Source organism: Letharia lupina (assembly GCF_014066315.1).
Source record: "Letharia lupina isolate WasteWater1 chromosome Unknown contig_4, whole genome shotgun sequence".
In the NCBI taxonomy this organism is placed as follows: domain Eukaryota; kingdom Fungi; phylum Ascomycota; class Lecanoromycetes; order Lecanorales; family Parmeliaceae; genus Letharia; species Letharia lupina.
In genome coordinates, this window is record NW_023502973.1 from 1 (window position 1) to 19,425 (window position 19,425).

Here is a 19,425-nt window from a genome sequence, read left to right on the forward strand (position 1 = left end):
CTTCGCGCACCGTGCCAACATAGTCCGCTCGCTCAAGGGGCTCGAACACATAGTCCAGCTCGTAGGCATGGACTACAAGCTCCACCCCACCGGCTGGTCGTTCAGCGGCCCCGCCGGCACCGCGGCTCAGGACCCCATCTACAGCTTCAAGCGCTTCAGCGAGCTGTATCTGAAGGCGGATTCGGAGTACAAAGGGCGCTATTCGGTGCCTGTACTTTGTGACAGGGAGGAGGAGACGATTGTTAACAATGAGAGTCCTGAGATTGTGCGGATGATATACAGTGGGTTCTGGGTTCGATTCCCTGCTGCCGTTGGAGATGAGTGAGGGGAACTAGGGCAGGGTCGTTGGTGGGCTTTATTCAAAGGGTTTGCGAGGGAAGATTGATGGGATGGACGGGTGGGTGAACTCTGTGCTGAATACGGGCGTTTACAAAACCGGATTTGCGACTGAGCAGGGGAATCATGAGAAAGCGTGTATCGAAGTCTTCGAGGCATTGGATCAGGTTGGGGATATTCTAGCTAACAGCAAGGGAGAGTATTTGTTTGGTGAGCATTTTACGGAGGCAGATGTGCGGCTTTATCCTACGATTGTGAGGTTTGATACAGCCTACTATACGCTGTTCAAGTGTAACCTGAAGATAATAAGGCATGATTATCCGAAGATCCAAAGGTGGCTAGTCAATCTGTACAGGCAGAAGGGATTCGGGGACACGACGGATTTTGAACACGTAAGTTATATCTTTAAGAGCTCTCAAAGCAGGAGAGGACTAATGTGAGGGTGACAGATTAACAAAGGCTATGCTTTGACACCGCGGAACAATCTTGTGCTTTTGGGCCCAGCGCCGGATATGCTCCTGGCAGAGAAGTAGCTGAGATAAGAAAAAAATCTGTTGCCACGATTTGACCCATATAGTTGGAAAGCACTTCATCCTGGAGGAAGTGTCTGGTATTCAAGAATCCTCTGATAGACGTCCTCACGAAAGACCAGCCAGGCCAGATAGTTTTCTAGGACATGACCGATGTGTGCAGGATTACAATAGACATCTGCATCGGTGAACGACAGACATGGACTCCCGTGTTGGCCTTCCAACAATAGGGGATCGTGTACGTCCACAATGCGGTCCTCCATCAAACACTATCTTCAATGTTGCTTCGTTCATCTTCTTCCTGGAGCCATCATTGCAAACGGGGAGAGACAGAACAAAATCTACGCCTACTCCACTCACCAAAAGCAAACTCAAATCATGGCTGCTTCAAGCGGTATTATAGCTCGTCCGTATACGCCTGTAGACTTGTTCCTCAACATCTCCTTTTCCACTCGTCTGGAAATCTCTGGCGAAGATATCATCCTGTAGCAGAATGCTCTAGTCAAGGATCAGATCTGTGCTATCGCAAGTCCTGGGACTACGTCTAAGGCTTTGGCTATACTATGTGTAACGGGAGAATGCGATCATCAATACTACGATGCCTACGAGAGCAATATGAAGCAAGCCCTGTTCGTTGCATACGCTAATGAGCAGATCGTCTACGGCCTGTGGCTGTGGCTGCAGGCCGTCGACCAAAATGCGCCTGGTCAATGGCTGGCATATCAGGACTATGGTGCCGAGGGACATTTTGCCGTTCTTCAACGGGATTACTGCATTGCCTGTGCTTGCAAGATGATTCAGGAGGGCTTCAGCAGTCGTGACGGTCATTCGTCCAAAGTCATTCGCATAATTTATGGAAGGCTTGCTCGCCAAGATATGGAATGATAGACTAATGATATACGGAATCAAACCCTCACCTCAATAGCCAGAAGTGCCAGCTGAAGAAGAATTGGGCGATTCAACCGAGTGCCAGAATAGCAATACTCTGAGCCACGCTCCACCTCGCCGACAGGGGTAATGCTAGGTTGATCATTCGTACTCGGCCCTCGCAACCACAGCTTCTTGGCATGGGCTACGACGTTTTCCCGTTTTCTGTATCTCACATGCTCTCATCGAGCCAAGAGCTCAACAAAAAAGCCTGGCTTGTTGACATCTGCCTTGGAGATTGTGTATACGAGAAGTCAATTGTTAAATAAGGGGTACTTAGTGAGATGTTGACAAAATGTCTCACTTCCTTTCAACTTGTGCAGGGTGATTCAATACCCCGCAGAGGACCGCTTCGACAGACTTGCTCTGGGTTGAAGCCAAGGCATTGCCGAACGGCGCCTGCTGCTTGTTTTGGCCTTTTTCCAGTTTCTGGCCGCCAGCATGCCGAGGCCCACTGAGCCTCTTTGGCCATGAAGAGTGCTCCATAGCGCTGTGGCCGCCACTGAATTTGGAGCGGAGGTGGAAGGGAAGGAAAGGGATGAGGGAGGGGGTTTTACGGAAAAGGTGTTACAGGCCGGGGAGGCAGCCGCAGATGATTGCGAGGTTGACTTCGATGGTTCTGTTGTGGTGATTGAGTTTTGGGCCTTGTAGGGGGAATGGAAGTGGGAAATTAGTAAAGCAGGCTTACATCCAGTCTTTGATCTGTACGATATCCCAGCTAGGGCCTGCGGCGTCAGGCGAGGTGTAGAGTATGTACTGTCTTACGATGGCAATAGCTGCAATGCTGCCTTTGATCAGCGGACTGAACGATCGAAGATGAAGCGGCGTACCACTCACACACCACCGTTGGCAAAGACGATCGAAACGCCAATCTTCTTTGCTCTGGTCATATGCAGCTTCCAAAGCAACGGCATCGGCATAAGCGGGAGCATAAAGTCGACAAAGATGTTGCCATAACCAAAGATGTTCTCCACATCATACAACTCCGGTTTGCACACCGTGGTCGATGCATAACGCAGCTTGTAGTTGAACGAAGCGGCTAAGGGCTTGCAAGAGAAGCATACCAAGAGGACAGTGATCAGAGACCAAACAGCCATGATGGCGCCAACCGCCCAAGACGTGCAGCGGCATCTCGGGGAAAAGTTCTGAAAAAGTGGTAGAGGAAGATGAGGATGCCGAATTTGGCCAGGGTGATCGAGACGACGTATGGTAAGCCATCGACTGCTACAAGCTGTTGAGGTTGGTAAGGAGTATTCGGGATTGACTTGGTAGGGAGTACGAACGATCACTAAAGGACCCAAATACGACTCAGGGATTATGCCAATAGGCCTTCGAGATCGTATCGGTATATGCCTACTTGCAACTTAGCGATGGAGGAGCCCCGTCAGATGCTGAGTAACAAACTGGTACCTACCGAGGGAATCCCCTACCACACGGGCGACTGCAAATAAGCAATGCCAGAACTGAGCTGCCTATCCCATGCACACGATTAGCCCCAAAGAACGCAAACGTGAGATAGCAGAACCCTACAGTGTTCCCATCCGCGAGCTCTTGTGATGAAGCATTTCGTGTACATGCGGCCACTGACGAGAAGAAAAGGGACAATGACAGTGACGAGATCGGTAGTCACGAGCTTTCCACGCAAGGGACTCATCGTTATAAGCAGGGGAGCCTATAGTGGGACTCGACATTGTGTCTTGCCGGCGAGCTCGATATGGAGTTTCATTTCAAACGGTAAGAGACGAAAGTTGAGACGCGTAGGATGCATCGAAGGGTTTGGAGCTCGAGAGTCAAGAATACGCATGGGAAGGATATGAATTGAAGAAAGACAAGTGATGAAGGAGGATTGAGGACTGGCGAGGGTGCGTCAAGGATGCTTTATGGACACGTCCACGAACGCTCTGACCCTGCATATCAGCACATGCCGAAGGGAAATGCACAAGCGCGAGGAGCACGAGCCTCATTTCGGAGAACTTCAGAAGCTAGAAGAACTCGGTCACAACTATGGAAAGCCTTGCCCTGGTAGACCAGATTCAATCTATCCAACGGGTAAAGAGTCACGGAGAATTCCATGAGTCTCACTGATAGTATGAACCCCCCTTGGGCCGCAAGAGCCATTCAAGGTTCAAAAGGAGGATTACAACCGCGCAGATCTCCAAGCATTTCTTACAAAGTCAGCGAGCACTTAGACATCCCCTCCCAATTTCCCCTCTCAATAGAGAACCAATGATCCCGACGGCCGTTGCGTTGGATCCGAAGCTGGCGACAGCCCTAAAACCCCGTCGGCCAAACCTACTGTATCATGACGCCCCTGACGCGTATGAGCCGCCGATCCTTCCAGGGGCCAAATACCCCAGTTACCACAGCTTTTCACCGACTTCGGCGCTCGAGCACGATATTCGCCCGTCGAGGCAATCCGGTAGAAATGCCAACCAAATTTGACTGGTCTGCGACTCTGCTGGGCTCGCTCTTATCAACTCGGATGCGCTGATTCTTATTGGCATCGCACCAATAGATTTCCAAGAGGCTGCGTTGTCGAATGCGTTCGGTTGTGATTACCGTATGGAATGCATAGTGCTCTGCCATGAGTACTTTTAGGGTAAAGTGTCTTTCGCTGCGAAGCGGCAGCCAAACGACTCTACTATCAACCAAGGCAATCAAAAGTCCTGGTGTAAGAGCCATGGTCCTGTCGCCTAGACGACAGTCCAAACGGGCTACCGTTCAACTTGGCAGACCGCTAGGTCTTGTGAAGGAAAAAAGGCAGCCAAGAACGGAAGCAGGATCTTCAGCAGGGCATTGATTCCACTCCTGGACAATCGACCATGATCTTCAACACGTTGAGCAGGTAAGAATGCAGATAGATCTCTACACTCTTCAGCGTATTCCTGGGTCCCAGCCTTTGGATCGTTGCTAAGGGCGTGGGGCGAGTTTTTTTTTTTGCGTTTCTTAGAACAAAAAGGGACACCCGAAGCGGTATCAACGCATTAATGAATCAACAAGTCCATATCGACAGAGAGTTTTTCGCTATCTAAAACTCAAATTGCACAAACATCTATTCGTGTAAACATCTTGTTTAGGGATGAAACCCAAGATCGACGGCAGAAGAGTACAAATGCAACACCTCAGACCGCAAACTCTTATCAACTCTGTCAACCTGTCTATCGATTACACCGTGGAATTCGAAAACTTTGCACCCTCCTTCCGCACGCCGTAATATACCTTAATAAATTAACCTTTTACTTCTAAAAAAAAACCCTTAATTTCTTCTTAATCTCTTATACCTCAATTTTTAATTTTATATATATTTAATTTTATCTTAAAAATAATAACAATTACGGAGGATTAACGACGATATATTATTATTTTTCTAATATTTTTAATTAAATTAATCTTTTACTTTTAAAAAGTCTTAATTTTCTCTTAAACTCTTAATGATATAACTTTATATTATATTATATATATAAGTTAAATTAAGAAGTTCGCGTATTAATATTTATCTACGATTATAAAAATTACTTAAATAATAGTTTAATTATTATAATCGCGAGTAAGCTATTTAGATAAATCGATATTCTCTAAAATTCTTCTTACTTTAGTAGTTTTATTCTCTTTAATCGAATCTATCTCTTATTAGTTAACTTTCTCGTCGACGATAATTAATATACCGGTTCGTGGCTCGCACGTACGATCCGTGATCGGAAGATAGAGTTCTCGAACGCAATCTGTTGTCACGCTTTTATATAATCGATTAATATATATAGTAAAGCATTAACTATAAGCTCGATCCGAAATCGAAAATATATAACATTGGCCCCTGCTTACGCTGAGTCATCTCAATCCTATTATTCTACGGCCATGTGCATCTGTATACATCTTCAAGGCGTTTATAATCGACATTACATTCCCGGCTAATGAGCTCGAAGACTTCTAATCCTCCTGGCAGAGTCGGATTATATGTTGAAGGCTGGTAGACAAGTTTTGCAGAAGCGCTCATCTTTGATAAGCGTGGATGATGGAAGATGTCTGAGACGGATTACTGCAATCCCATACGTCGAGCAGCAGCCGTGAGTCGGATTGCCGCGACGGACTCGCCACCAAGTTGGAAGAAGCTGTCATCGACGTAGATTGCTTCACAAGGCAGACCAAGTACCGTAGCCCATACTCTCTGGATCTTGCGCTCTTGCTCGTTCGTGAGCTGCTTCGGTATAGCTTTAATACCAGTATTCCAAATTTTGTGCGCCGGGGCCCTAAAACAAATTTTTCGGGGCCGGCGACCCTAGAATATAGTCCAGAGTCTCCCTGAGGCATTGTAAAGGGATTTGAGGTTGGGGTGCTCGGGGGGCTACACGAGTTACGGATCTGGCTCAGGTGGCCCCGCGGAGTGCCGCTTGCGGGTACATGCGCAGTTCGGCCCTAGAAGCCCGGAGCTAGCTACCTTAGGGGATTCTCTAGCCGCACCGCCAGAAAGTACGAAGCGCTTGCTGCGCTTCTCCGCGGATCGCAAAGTTCCAACAACAGTTCGTAAAACACGAGTGTAGCGTGACCGTCACCGCATGTCAATATGGGGAGAGGTGAGTTAAAGAAAACAAATACGCATAAAGAAAGATGGCAACGGTATAACTAAGTGAAACAGGAATGGTACCGCTTGATCATAGTAAAATGCTCGTTATCAAGGTTGGAGATGGTACTAGTGCGAGCTACTGCTGCTACGTTAGGGTCACTGTAAGCTACATGGAACACATTTTAAGTGAACGTGCATTGCATTCAATCTATACGACTTCATAGCTACTACTGCTACTCCGTCTCGTCCAAGGTGCAGTCGTAGTTGTCGCCGGGTGCAAAAAAACCCTCAAACGCCATATCTAGCAACGACCGAGGCGGTTCACTTTCATCGGCTGTTTGATGAGGAAGAACAGAGGGGAGAGGCTCAGCTGCGTTGGCGTTGTCTGCTACGAGCAGAGCTACCTGAGCTTGATCCTCGGTAGCCAAGACGGTATCCACCACGGCGATATGCTGCCCTACCTCCAGGCCCTGGGAGGAGCCTGAAGGTTGAGCCTCATTAGCCGAGGCGGTGCCGACTACGGCAATCTGCTGCTCTGACTCCTGGTTTTGAGAGGGGCCTGAAGGTTGAGTTCCTGAGGTCGAGTTCTCGACCCCAGACATCTCACCTTCTTCCTCTCTCTCGCGACCATCGTCAACATTGTCCTTCTTCTCCTTCCTCGCCCTTAACTTTTGGCGGCGTCTCGCGTTTCTCACCGCGCTCTTCCCTGGCTTCTGAACACCTGATGGCTCAGGCGCCAAGGGATCTCTCTCTTTCTCCTTCTCCTTCTCTTTCTCCTTCTCCTTCTCCTTCTCCTTCTCCTTCTCATCTTCCTTCTTCTTCTTCTTATCCTTCTCATTGGCCTTCCTCCCCGGGCGTCTACCTCCCCGGCCTCGGTTGTTCCAGGGCAAGCCACCCCTACGGGAAGCCTGCTCAGAACCACCGCCGAACCAATTGAAGGCATCAGAAGGCATGCCTTGCGGCACACCGACTGCTGAACCTCCAACGTAAGGACCGGGAGGCGGCATCGACGGCGGATACTGCGCGCCTTGGTAGGGGAAGCGGCCCATGCCCATGGGCGGCATGACCTGCTGCGGCTGCCAGGGTGAGGAGGGGTAGGAGGGATAGGAGGGGTAGAAGGGCTGAGGAAGTTGAGGAGGGAGGGGAGGGCCGCCGTAGCCGTAGGCAGCAGCATGTGCAGATCTCGCCTGCACCTCAACACGCAATTGCTGCATTTCGGCAACCATTTGCGCGTTTTGTTGCTGCAGCACCGAAATCTGCTGCTGGTGCGCATCCGCCGTCGGGCAAACACTGCGCCTGTGGTGCCGTATGCCGCACCGTGGACACGGCTGCCAGCAAGGCACTCCAGGGCGATGTCTACCCTGACATTGGCTGCAGGACGGCCATTGGCCACCAGGGGCACCACCACTGCCACCGCTGTTCTCATTGCCATTGCTACCAGCATTACCACCGGCGTTGCCGTCGGCGGTCATGACGGTATCGTTGGTTTGAGACATCTATAATTATTCATTAGCAAAGGATGTGGTGCTGGAACAGAAGAGAAAGCAGCTTTGTTCGCGATGCGACTATTGTCGCGTCTTGGGAGGCGAAATTTCAGGGATGCAAGGGAAGGGATGCATACCGTGTGCGGATTCAAGTCTCTCAATGAAATCTTCGTACGTTTCCAAGTCTGTTGACTATGTGTGCAAAGATGATGACTTAAGTCGCGTGTGTAGCTGTGCTGCAGAAGAAGTTGAAATGCGAGGACTTCGTTTTGTGATGATCCTCATCCACTAGCTCATGCAAGCGCGGCAAGCGCGTATCTAGATGCCTCAACAGCTAGGCCTTTGAACTGCCTCTATAAAAGTCTCACGGTTCCATAGTGCTACAGGCATATCATCATTACAATAGCTTTATCTACTGCTGAGGAGAAATACTATTGGGGACTTGATCGAGATTGAAATTACTGGAAGCTCGGAAGAGATCCAGGAGGATGGACAGTCAAGTGGTCCCTTCGGACCTACTGCAGTACACCTATAACGAACAGTGATGTTACAAACACTACGCAATAGCAGCAGGCACTGCTCTCAACAGACACAATCTTGTAAAGAGTATGCGATATTGACCGGACACTAGCATCCGCAAGGCCAAAATCTACATCAGCACAATTGGCTTCTCAAATTTCTCAAGATTTTTGAATTTCTTAGTTGGTAGTATTTGTGTCACTAGTCCAGGCCTTGCGACACTCTTTTCCAAGCCATTGTGGTCATGAATTGGGCCACTGGAAGTTTATGGTAAGGCTTTGCTACTGACGGATTAGGTCGGCGTTCGAGTCTGTCAAGAGACTTATCACTGGGCAAATTGGAGAAAGATATCCAAAGCAGAGCGAGCCGTAAAAGTAGTCAAATATCTCGTAGCTACGCAGAAGCTTCTTTTAAAGCTGGGAACACGAATGCAGTCATGATTGGGCTAAAGGCTGCCTAGCAGAGAAAGTGGTGACCCAATTTGCTCCAACGATACTTAAAGACATGAGTATTGGAGGCTTGATGGCCAGGACATGTCTTATTCCCAAGAGGATTTTTACAAAGCAAGTCCGTCTGCAAGTAAATTACGCGCGCACTATCGATAACGCACTCGGCCAATCAGGACAAATCTTTATTGTTTGACTGATCAACGCGGGAGGCTAGCGCGATATCCGAAAAGTCGTCATCAACAAGCACACAGGAACATCACGCACAGACATCACACACAAAAGCACAACATTATCTGATTCTTGAAGCTTGTACGGATAATACAGTCCTTCAAGCAGCTCAACCAAGAAGCAAGAAAGGTAGTCGCAATTGCCCCTACGTATCAACGGGCGTATGAGGCAATCTGATACTGACCAAGTCGCGTTTGCATAGATGTCAGCTCAAGCATCAGGCGGTGCAGGCGGTGATGATAAGAAGCTTGATAAAGCTTCAAGGTGTGAAAAATGTGGCAATCGCCATGAGGGGGCGTGCTGGCCGAAATGTTGCACTTGTGGAAAAGTTCACAAGGGAACTTGTAGGTTCTCAAATCCCGTACCTAATACTGTACCTGGGAATGCTGGCCGGGGGTCATCACAGGTAGGATTGACCGCGGGTTTCAATGCTCAGCAAGTAGGCTACCAGCAGCCCTACAATGCGATACGATCGCCGGGCATGGAACCAGGCATGGTACCAGGCGTGGGCGGTCAGATATTCGGTCCTGTGAGCGGCTTCGGCGGCCCATACTCTGGAGAGTACGGCGGCTATGGGGGTTTGACCAGGGCTGGAGCAACCAGATCCCTGGTCATTTCGGTCAGGGTTACGGCAGCTTTCCAACCCCATCAATGGGACAAGGTACTGTCGGCTCCTTCGGCAACGTTAGTCTTCCCACCAGCAGCTACGGCGGCCACAAGCAAGGCACCGCTAAGTGGCACGAGATGCAAAAGCAGATCCGTGGGCCTAGGGACAACCGAAAGCCACGATGCAAAGAACATTCCAAGGACAAGAAAGAGGAGAAGGGTCCTCTAGCAGTCAAGGATGCTAGTATCGAAAAGCCGATCTCAAAGAGTGCGAGGCAACGGGCCAACAAGCGGGCCAGCCAAAAGAAGAAGGAAGAAGAAAAGAAAAAAGAGGAAGAGGAGCCTGCACAAGACCCATTGACGGGCCCCGCCGATCTCGAACTCGTCAGCCTTTGGGATGAGTCTAGGTTCGAGAATGCGGGAAACGTCGAGAATGCGGAGACTGTCGAAGCAGCTCCTCTTACCGACGAAAGGATGGAAAGTGTAGCTCCCTCACCGGAGGATATTGTGATCGAAGTTGGCAATATCGACGCGCAGAGCTTAATCGATGAAGTGTTTGAAACGCCTTCGGGGTTTCAATTCCCTCAAGATCAGACTCGCGTGGGAATTATGGCTGGCTTGTTAGAACAATTCGGTCAGGAGCGCATGCTGGATCTCTCCGAGTCTGCTGCGATGAACGGCACCACCATTGTTTGGGAAGCATTCCAGCAAGATTTATTTAAAGAGCAAATCGCTGTTGTCGTAGCCGGGATGCCTCTTTCGAACTCTGGTATCAACAAGAGTTCTTAGAGCATCTCGTTGCTGCGACTCAACTTGTTGCTGCGATTCATGCGGGTATAAAAATGCCCACTGAAGATCGGCTTTGTCAGTGTATATCCCGGCATAATTATGCCGCCAGGTTCTTCCCTTTCATCAACCTGTGCCTGCGGGCATAGGAATGATGAGAGAGTTTTTTCTTTTTCAACTTTGATAGCTAGGCATAATAATGCACATGGCGATAGCTTTTTCTATTAGATCAAGGAGTGTCTGTATTCGCTTTCGATAATTAGAAATTTCTGTTGTCTGACAGCAATCGAAAGACCAAGGAAGAGTGTACGTTTTCAAGTCAAGAGAGGTGTTGACACAGGTACCCAGCTACTCTCCAGACGATGACAAGACAACTGTGCTCCAAGACTCTTTTGGGAAAGAAAAGTCAATGCGGAGAGGCGAGTGCTGCGCCACACGCAAGCTCGCCGCGGATCTCCGCAAGCGCTGGCGAACGCACGGACCTTCTCCCTTCTCAAATCCAACTTCATCCTCTCTTCTCCATCTCAATTATTGAGATCTTTCTTATATCGATTTCTCTGCCAAAAACCCCTGAACTTTGTTGAAGTTCCTAACGCCGCGACTTCATGGACGAGATTCACGGAATTATTGTGACCTTCCAAATTCAGGTTTGCACAACGTTACCAGCCCAAAGGATTGACCTAAAGATTTCAGCTCATAGAACATTGACGCAATGCCAGTGCACACAGTGCGATCATCCTAACTCAACGTAGAAGCTTTTTCAAACGGAAGCTTTTGTCCGCCGAGATCTTTACTGCTTCTTTTTGAGGCTTACATATACATTCCGACATATTACCTCAATATGCCAAGCTACTGGAGTACTGGACCTATCATTACGAGATGACAAGCTATGTTCGTGCTGTCTTAAGTAGTCCAAGCACGTCTCTATCGTATTATCGCACCACCCTCAAAGCCTATCACTCGTGAAGATTCGGCTAGATCATACGTATCACAGGCAAGTATTGACAGAAGTAGCTAGACATTATGAGTGATAGAGATCATTGAGAGAGTCGCCGTAACAATGGATGGAGAGCCCTAATTCAGCTCCTGGTGCCCGCCCAACAGGAACTTCAATATCTTACAGATATCGTGGGGTCTACTGGGACAAATCGGATGCCGTTATTACGAAGATTCACTCAGGTAGCGCTCCTTTTTTGAGATTTTGATTGTATAAAGACGAACTAACATCAAGCCTATCAAGCAGCAAACGAGATTGAACTAACATTCAGTCCGGAGTACAAGAGGTGAAAACTGAGTATCATTGAATCCTAAATACAAGAAATGAAAGTGGACCATCATTGGGTCCACGTGAAAACACGACTGTGCTTCGAATGAGATCGAATTAGAGTCCTAGATGCTGGCGAGAGAATTAAAGTCTGTTGGTACTAAGTCTCCAATTCTCAAGCTCAAGCATCATGCGACGACGATACTCTGGGATGATGCTTGGGGTCAGCGTCGACAAGTCCCAGTCCGCAAGAGACCAGCGCACTATCCCGCACACGAAAACCCCGCAATCTCTGTCATTGTCCTGGGTTGGTTGCGGTTTAGGCACTATGACTCGAGTTCTTGTCACGTTGAGGGTGCCCTTGGACTTGAAGAGCAACCAGGAGGAAATGACCTGCCAAGGCTCCTCAAAGTCTTTGTCATACCCAGCCAAGCTTGAGTAATGAAAAAGGCTCCATTGCCCATCTCCCATCTTCTGAAGCACCATCAAGATCCAATGGTTCTTTCGGACGTGGATCGGGAAAATGTGGCAAGAGACATCTTCCAACGCCGCGTCAGGGAAACGTGCAGGAGGCCATTCTCGTCGGAGATGTTTCTCCTCAAACGCTTCTACCCTTCCTTTCAGGTAAACACTCATTGTAACGCTCCATGCATGATACTTGGGGGACTTGGGAAGCTCGTCACCCCCTTGAAAAAGGCCATTGAAGGTATGGCAGACCAACGTCAAATGCGCATCGATGGCAACATCATTAACCCACTGACCTTGAGATAGCGTCGACACATCATATGCCGTAACGACCGAGCGGTTCTTGACAGAACCTTCGGTTGGAACGACACCGATGTTGTTGTCGTAGCGCTTGATGATCTCAAGGTCATCAGGATGGATGACCTCGATGCGCTTTAAGACCTCGCCGATCGCCGTCTTCACCTTCTTGCTCTTCTTGTCATCCTCGTTATCTTGACCGAGTCGCTTTGACGACTCGTCCAATTGCGCTTGAAGCCAAGCCAGCTTATCCTTGACATCCCTGCTCTTCACAATCAGAGGCTCTGGCGCGATCTCAATCATGAGAGAGATCAAAGTCCAGACCCGGTGGATTGGGAGCAATATCCCTTTTGATAAAGGTTGAGTTGCCCCATAATGATGTTTCTGTTGATACACAGTGTTATACATTACGGTGCCAACATCAAACGACGCCTTTAGTGAGCTTCTCTGGCCAAGCCAATCAGTGACAGCCTGCATCTTCTTGAACTCACCCGAGACTTCTTGCATCTTTTTGATAACTAAGCCGGCCGCCAAGCGCGGAGCCGACTCGTCCATGGTCATCTTCTGGACACGCAGATTAATGAATCTGCATGCCATCATGATGAACGATGCTGCAGTCAAAAGTATCTTCTTCTCTCCTTTGTTGTCAACGACCTTTTGGTACCATGCATTGATGGAATCCCAGGCTGCCATCGAGGGGGGGTCAGTACTCACAAGTTTAGGGACGTTGCCCAGTGGTAGATGAGTCAGAGAGATTGAAGACATGATTAATTGATCAAGAAAGCGCTGGTATGTTGATTCAGATCCTTGCTGATCGCGATGTGCTTCTTGAATGTACGAGCTGTTTGTGCGACGATCGATACTGGGTAAGACTAACCTCAGTTTTCATACATCGCGCTAACAAGTCGCGCTAACGGGACGAATACGGCAACCCATACTGAGAGGGGGGTCAGTAGTAGTAGTAGTTATTCATGGATGAAGCCCGAAGGCAACATCAGGGTCCCAGCCGAAGGCTATGCCACTCTAGGAGAAGGCTCCCTGTCGTGGCACCCTCGAGGAGATTTCTCTCAACCCGAAGACTCCTCTGAGTACTACCGCCAATCAGGTCACTATCAGGTTTACAGCCGCTATTTAAATACATTCAGAGTCGCTCACGGGGGCCTTCGCTATACGCGACGCCCCCGAGGGTGCCAAGAAGGGGTGCAGTCCTTCTAACGGCTCTTGTGAGAATCATTGACAGAGGGTCAACCCCGCAACTTCAAAAGCCTAGGTTCTAGCCTTCTGGAGGTTTCCCGCCTGATAAATGGCACTCATGCAGGGATTGGCTGCGCTAGTAAAGGCGACTCTTCTACTTCATCTGGTATCTTAACCTAAGACCTCGGATATCGGGATTACCCTCTAACGCCTTCTCTAGTTACCCACCCCCGGGTTCTTCAAGTCTTTATCAAATCAACCGTGACGTCACCATCGTCGATATCTGTTCAACGAGAATGCCCCAAGTAGCATACGCCAAGGAACCCACATGTTGGTATAACTCTCACCGGACAGGGTTATGTTGAAGAGCACGTACCATCTCAGCCTTAAAGGCGTGAAGAGGCTGGCGATAAACCTGGACCAAATCAAAACCGGGCTATTGGGACCAAAAGTTACGTCTCGAGGGCCAATACACATCTCGTCGCAGCAAGAATACTGTCCTTAATCTATGCAGTCGCAACTAGTGCCTGCGCCTAACCGACTCAGTGCTTTCCACATAACGTGAATCTCGCAGTATCGAGCCCAGCCTTGCTTCAGCATTATTCACTCCCAGCTCTCTTATTGGTGAAATCCAAGTTCCCGGCAATCTTGATATTCACTGAAAGCTTTAGGATAATCACGACAATCGGAAGGATCCAATCAACGACAACCCGAGATTCACTCGGTGAACTTAACGCCGCGTAGAGCGTGCGCAATCCACACCATACACTCACAAGCACCCACATCAATCCAACGCAACCTCCTCCTTACCAGCACCCCCCGCCTCTCTTCACACCACTTCCATCTCCTCAAGATCCCTACGCGTTTCAATACCCACCTCCTCCACAACAGCCCTACTCGTACCTTACGAGGCATATACACATACCACCTCACTATTCTCACACCTTCCATACGCCAACTCTACCCATTCAGCCGGCATACTATCTCAGTTCCCACACCTTTCTTACGCTACCTCTACTCACTCAGCCGACATACCATCGCCATACTCACGCCTTCCCATACGCCACCTCTACTCATTCAGCCGGCATACTATCTCAGTTCCCACACCTTTCTTACGCTACCTCTACTCACTCAGCCGACATACCATCGCCATACTCACGCCTTCCCATACGCCGGCATACCATCTTCTTTCTCACGCCTTCCCATACGCCACTCTACTCACTCAGCCGGCATAACATCTCCTTTCTTACGCCTTCCATACGCCACCTCTACTCTCTCAGCCGACATACCATCTCCATCCGCAGCCAAGGTAGTGGATTTCGCCGTACGAAATGCAGTCCAATCTCGTTCAGGCTGATATGTGTTCGAGGTGTGTCATACGCACGGACAGGTGGCAATGATCAGATGGATAGATGATTGGTACACATAGTCATATCATATGTGTGTCGAGGTACTAGCGTTCCTTTGCCACAGGCCTTTGCTACTATTTCTATATACAAACGCCACTCCATAGAATCAGTCAGTTCATTACCCATCAACAACAGGCTCAGATTTACGCGTGGCACTGACATGGACAAAAAGAGGAGGAGGGGAACGGTGGGAGAAGAGGATGGAGCTCAATGCAACCGTGCAAGAAGAGCCTGCCCAGTTGAAGATGAAAGTTGGCGTCAAAAAGGAGCATCAAGATGACGAGGACGGTTCAAGGATGCCTATGAAAAAAGCCCTTTTGTTAGGCAGGACAGTGGGTCTCGCCGTACGGAATGCAGCCCCATCTCGTTCGCACTGACAGGCTTAGACATCGTGTTACGCGTGGCAGTGGCATGAATAGAAAGAGGAAGAGCGAAAGGAAAAAGGGAACGGTGGAAGAAGAGGATAAGAAGCTCAATACGATCGTACAAGAAGAGCCTACCCAATGAAGATGAAGGTTGGCGTCCAATCGGAGCATCAAGATGCCGAGGACGGTTTCAAGATGCCTGTAATCAAAACGGAGCCAGCAATTAGCCCCGTTGGCGATGGTTCTGCGTCTCCAGAAATTGGAAAGTTGAGCAAGGGGCAGAGGAAACGTGCTCGGCTGGTTAAGAAGAAGCACGATTCAGTCGGTCGCTTTGATGGAAAGGTCCAATTGGATTCTCTTTAGCACTCTAAGCTAGAAAGAAATGCGCTATCAAATCAAGCATGCCTAGTGGCTAATACATGACACACGAGCGAAACAGAGCAAAAAGGCAGAAGCGAGAAATCGATCTAGTGGGTGCGCCTATGAGGCTGCTCCCTACTTGGCCGAATTCCTCGCTGCGTTGCCCGCAGATCTCGTCTTAGGCGCATTGGCCGTAGTCGTCTGCTTGCTCTTGGGAGGCCTAGCCTTGCGCTTTTTCGCCTTGCCCGCTTTGTTCTTCTCGAACTCTGCAATAAACTCGGCGGTTACATTGGCCGCTGGCTCCCAGGTTGGCTTGTAGGGACCAGTCCATTGAACCTCGTACTCGACCTCACCATCTCTTGTCCTCTTATCAAGGAGACCTTCAATGAGGGCCAGGTCGGATTCACCGGACTCTTGATCATCAAGCTCAGGTTCCGAGGCAAAAGCAGCAGGGCTAGATGGCGCAGGCTGCTCAATCTCATCTTCCTGCTCAACCACTGGCTCGGGAGTCTCTTTGGGAGACTCATCCGCTGCCATTGACCGTTGTTGAACCCTCTCCAGCCTTCGTTGCTTGCCAGGAGTTTTCTTGGCAGCCTTCTTTCCTTTTGCAGTTCTGTAGGGCTGCAGTCTCGTCGGCACCTCTTCTCGAGCTTTATCATCAGCGAGTTTCCCCGCCAATGCCTCTCGAAATTCTTTACTGGCAAGATTGCCGGTAAAACGCCAAGTAAACCCGCCCACGAAGGTCTGCGTAAAGACGCCGTCACCGAACTCGACATTACTGTCGTTAGCAGTTTCACCCGACATGTGCTTTACGAAGCAGTTTGGATAGCTGAAGCAGTCGGAAGGCATTGCATTCGTGACTGATTCTAACCTTCGAAGCATTGTCTTCGCTTTTACTAACACCTGCTCCTTCAAAGAGGTCTCCAAGTGTATCACCCAGCATTCTCCACTTGCCGTTTCGGCTCTCCTCTTCGACTTACGTTGCTTTGGATTTCGGGGATGTTCCCGAATCTCTATGCTCACGTCGACGTCGTACAAGCGTAGGCCAATACGATCATCGTCGTTAGGGAGGTCAAAACGGTGAAGAACGTGAGCGTACGGATCTTGATGTCTCTCTGCGAGCTCTAAAGAAATTGTGAGCTCATTTGTACTGCCAATGCACAGGATGTTGCAGCGTCTCTTAGGGTCTTCCTTCTTTGGGAAGATTGTCTTGAGGCCTCTACCGCCATCGTACTCGGCCAAAGAACACGCCTCGACTTTGCTAACGCCTGCTTGCCATTCTTTAGGCAAGGCAGAGTCCCCCAGCATTCGCGCCGCTCCAGCCTTTGATCTCTTCGTGACCAAACGTTCTGGCGGCGGGAAGCCACGCATTGGGTGCAAGCCTGAGGACGTTAGCCTTCCTTTCGCAGGAGATTTCTCACCGGATTTAGGCATCTTCAATATCTTTGTGAGATATTTTGGGCTTGTTCCCGTGTGCAGTGATGTTGTTGGGGAGGAAAACATCCGTCAGGACGATTTTCCGATGGTGGGAATGCCAAGCCGGAAAGGCAACTCTCCGGCGATTGCCCCACCATTAGCCGATTTTACCGCCAAATCGAGTTCGCTACCCTCCTCGAGAGGACAGGTGCTGTCGATTGCAAAACAGCTTTCTGTTCACGCATACAATTCTGTTGCAGGTTGATGGCTTTTGCTTTCGAAGTGTTCTGTCGCTGTTTCGAAGCGTTGCAGTACAAAATGCCATCAAATGAATTAGCTATCGCGTGGGAGTGATTTGAGTAGCTTTCATTTGGCTTGCGAGACCTGCAGGTCCTGCTGCATCAGACCTCGAAGGGCTTCGTTCACAGATGAGTGTCAAGGAGCGTGGGGGTACACGGCAAATCAATCATATACTTGGACAGATAACGTAGAACAAGAAGCAAGCATGGCAGTACAGATAGTGACTGGTGGCAGAAGTAGGTCGATTACCATCTTATATACATGACAAATGGATGGTCATCGACCTGATGGCCATTGAAAGTAGCTCATCTTGATCTCTCAGTTTCGGATGTCGACGCGATCACTGTCTAAAGATACTTTAGCTTCCAGTACACTCATATGAATGGTATGATGTGACCCACTTTCCTGTTAGAGTGCCGACGGGCTCATTGCCGGCCTCCAGGCCATAGACCCAGGCACACTTTCTGGTGGCTAATTTACCTCTGGCGGCAATCGCAGGTAACAGTGACATTAGTTGGAAGCTTTTACTATATAAGGGTATCATCTCGACAATTATGGTATGCTCACCTTATGCCTGCAGATCTTGTGCTGGACGACCAAGGGCAGTAAAATCAGGCGCCGTTACATCGTCCACCCCTCAGCCCGCTATTCCCTAGACAGGTCTGCAAAAGAAACGGCATCGTGCGGTGCGATGTATCAATCGCGGGTTAGGATGATGGAAGCCTCGGCAAATATGTGCATTGATGATGTTGCGTGCAGAAATGGCTCCGGGAGGCGTCGTAGATGCACAATTCGATCTGTTTCGGATCTTCGGCGTTAGCGAGGCTTTACGTGGAGATGAAGCATAGCTCGACGTCCTGGGCTATCTCACCATGTAGCACCCAACTCGAACGACGAGCGACTTGGACTACCCTAGAACTTTCGGGCGCATACAAAAATGACTGATGCGACGTCTTCGATCCGAGCAGTTGCTAGATGGATGACGGAAAGCAGATTATTCTGCCTTCGGCGTAAGGATTGTGCATCGCATCTGTACAGTACCGCGACTATCTCTATCCAATGACGGGCGTTAAGGGGCGTGCCGAGAAGGGCTCAGTACATACATCGCATTTGGGGAAGCTCAGCTGAGGTTGCGAGTGACGCAAAACGTGAGCGGATCCAAGGGTAAGGGTGTATAGCAAAGATGCTGAAGCGATTGAGGGTTGTTCAAACGAAGCTCGGTTGAATATGGCTGCTGCAAACAACACATTGGCATTGACAGATGCTGAACTCGCCCAGTGGCGGGGTATTCAAAGTCATGCAGAGTTGAGAGGTAGTATGGTAGGACTGGTCGGCTGGCAACGCCCTTCCGGGAATTTGGACGGGAAAAGGTTGGAGTTTGATGTGCCTCCAGGTTGGTGCCCTCTGGAAGAACTGTGCCTTGAGCTTAACCTCAATCCGAAAAGGATAAGCATACTCCGTGGCCGTATTATAGGCGACCACAACACCTACCTAGCCACAAGTCCATTTCGCTGCGAACACGCCGGTAGGACAGTTTTGGTGTTGGATGGGATCCGTTGTCCCTCTCCCGAACCCAGCTCATAGCCAGGCTTGCTCAGTAGACAAATTTTGATTCATCTTCTCTCTCTGCCGCAGGGAAGCTGGTAGTCAAAACGCCGCGGCCAACGCCATCAGAAAGTGCAAGACTTCTGACTTCTTGTGGGTTGCATTCGGCTAGCGTGCAGGCGACTATTCTTCTCGAAACTCCGTCTCCCTGGACCGATGATTTTATTAGAAGCAAGACACGATATGGCGACTCTACGAGACCGCTCAGGGTTTTCGGAGGAGCGGCACCTGCTACAAGTGGCCATTTCTGAGGTGGCATTTCGCCGAGGAGCCTGGCGACTTTGGCGATGGGGAAACTCAGGACGACGGTCCAAAACACGGTCT

General features: G+C 49.5%; 8 protein-coding genes across 8 annotated transcripts; 4 read left to right on the forward strand and 4 right to left on the reverse strand.

Moving 5' to 3' along the window:
• Nucleotides 1-67: 67 nt before the first annotated feature.
• Nucleotides 68-325, forward strand: HO133_007586 (uncharacterized protein; the record flags this gene model as incomplete). The annotated part of the gene is made up of 1 exon (XM_037298456.1): nucleotides 68-325. The coding sequence occupies one exon, from the start codon at nucleotides 68-70 to the stop codon at nucleotides 323-325; it is 258 nt and encodes an 85-aa protein (XP_037155792.1).
• A 64-nt stretch (nucleotides 326-389) lies between these two features.
• On the forward strand, nucleotides 390-869 carry HO133_007587 (uncharacterized protein; the record flags this gene model as incomplete). The annotated part of the gene is made up of 2 exons (XM_037298457.1): nucleotides 390-728; nucleotides 786-869. The coding sequence occupies 2 exons, from the start codon at nucleotides 390-392 to the stop codon at nucleotides 867-869; spliced, it is 423 nt and encodes a 140-aa protein (XP_037155793.1).
• Nucleotides 870-1,065: 196 nt separating this feature from the next.
• Nucleotides 1,066-1,751, forward strand: HO133_007588 (uncharacterized protein; the record flags this gene model as incomplete). Its single annotated transcript, XM_037298458.1, has 2 exons — nucleotides 1,066-1,104; nucleotides 1,359-1,751. 2 exons carry the CDS (start codon nucleotides 1,066-1,068, stop codon nucleotides 1,749-1,751), a joined length of 432 nt encoding a protein of 143 aa, XP_037155794.1.
• A 726-nt stretch (nucleotides 1,752-2,477) lies between these two features.
• Nucleotides 2,478-2,890, reverse strand: HO133_007589 (uncharacterized protein; the record flags this gene model as incomplete). Its single annotated transcript, XM_037298459.1, has 2 exons — nucleotides 2,478-2,595; nucleotides 2,631-2,890. 2 exons carry the CDS (start codon nucleotides 2,888-2,890, stop codon nucleotides 2,478-2,480), a joined length of 378 nt encoding a protein of 125 aa, XP_037155795.1.
• Nucleotides 2,891-6,587: 3,697 nt separating this feature from the next.
• Nucleotides 6,588-7,826, reverse strand: HO133_007590 (uncharacterized protein; the record flags this gene model as incomplete). The annotated part of the gene is made up of 1 exon (XM_037298460.1): nucleotides 6,588-7,826. One exon carries the CDS (start codon nucleotides 7,824-7,826, stop codon nucleotides 6,588-6,590), a length of 1,239 nt encoding a protein of 412 aa, XP_037155796.1.
• Nucleotides 7,827-9,236: 1,410 nt separating this feature from the next.
• HO133_007591 (uncharacterized protein) lies at nucleotides 9,237-10,429 on the forward strand (the record flags this gene model as incomplete). Its single annotated transcript, XM_037298461.1, has 2 exons — nucleotides 9,237-9,298; nucleotides 9,595-10,429. 2 exons carry the CDS (start codon nucleotides 9,237-9,239, stop codon nucleotides 10,427-10,429), a joined length of 897 nt encoding a protein of 298 aa, XP_037155797.1.
• Nucleotides 10,430-11,834: 1,405 nt separating this feature from the next.
• Nucleotides 11,835-13,217, reverse strand: HO133_007592 (uncharacterized protein; the record flags this gene model as incomplete). Its single annotated transcript, XM_037298462.1, has 1 exon — nucleotides 11,835-13,217. One exon carries the CDS (start codon nucleotides 13,215-13,217, stop codon nucleotides 11,835-11,837), a length of 1,383 nt encoding a protein of 460 aa, XP_037155798.1.
• Nucleotides 13,218-15,915: 2,698 nt separating this feature from the next.
• On the reverse strand, nucleotides 15,916-17,214 carry HO133_007593 (uncharacterized protein; the record flags this gene model as incomplete). The annotated part of the gene is made up of 1 exon (XM_037298463.1): nucleotides 15,916-17,214. One exon carries the CDS (start codon nucleotides 17,212-17,214, stop codon nucleotides 15,916-15,918), a length of 1,299 nt encoding a protein of 432 aa, XP_037155799.1.
• Between the last annotated feature and the right edge of the window lie 2,211 nt (nucleotides 17,215-19,425).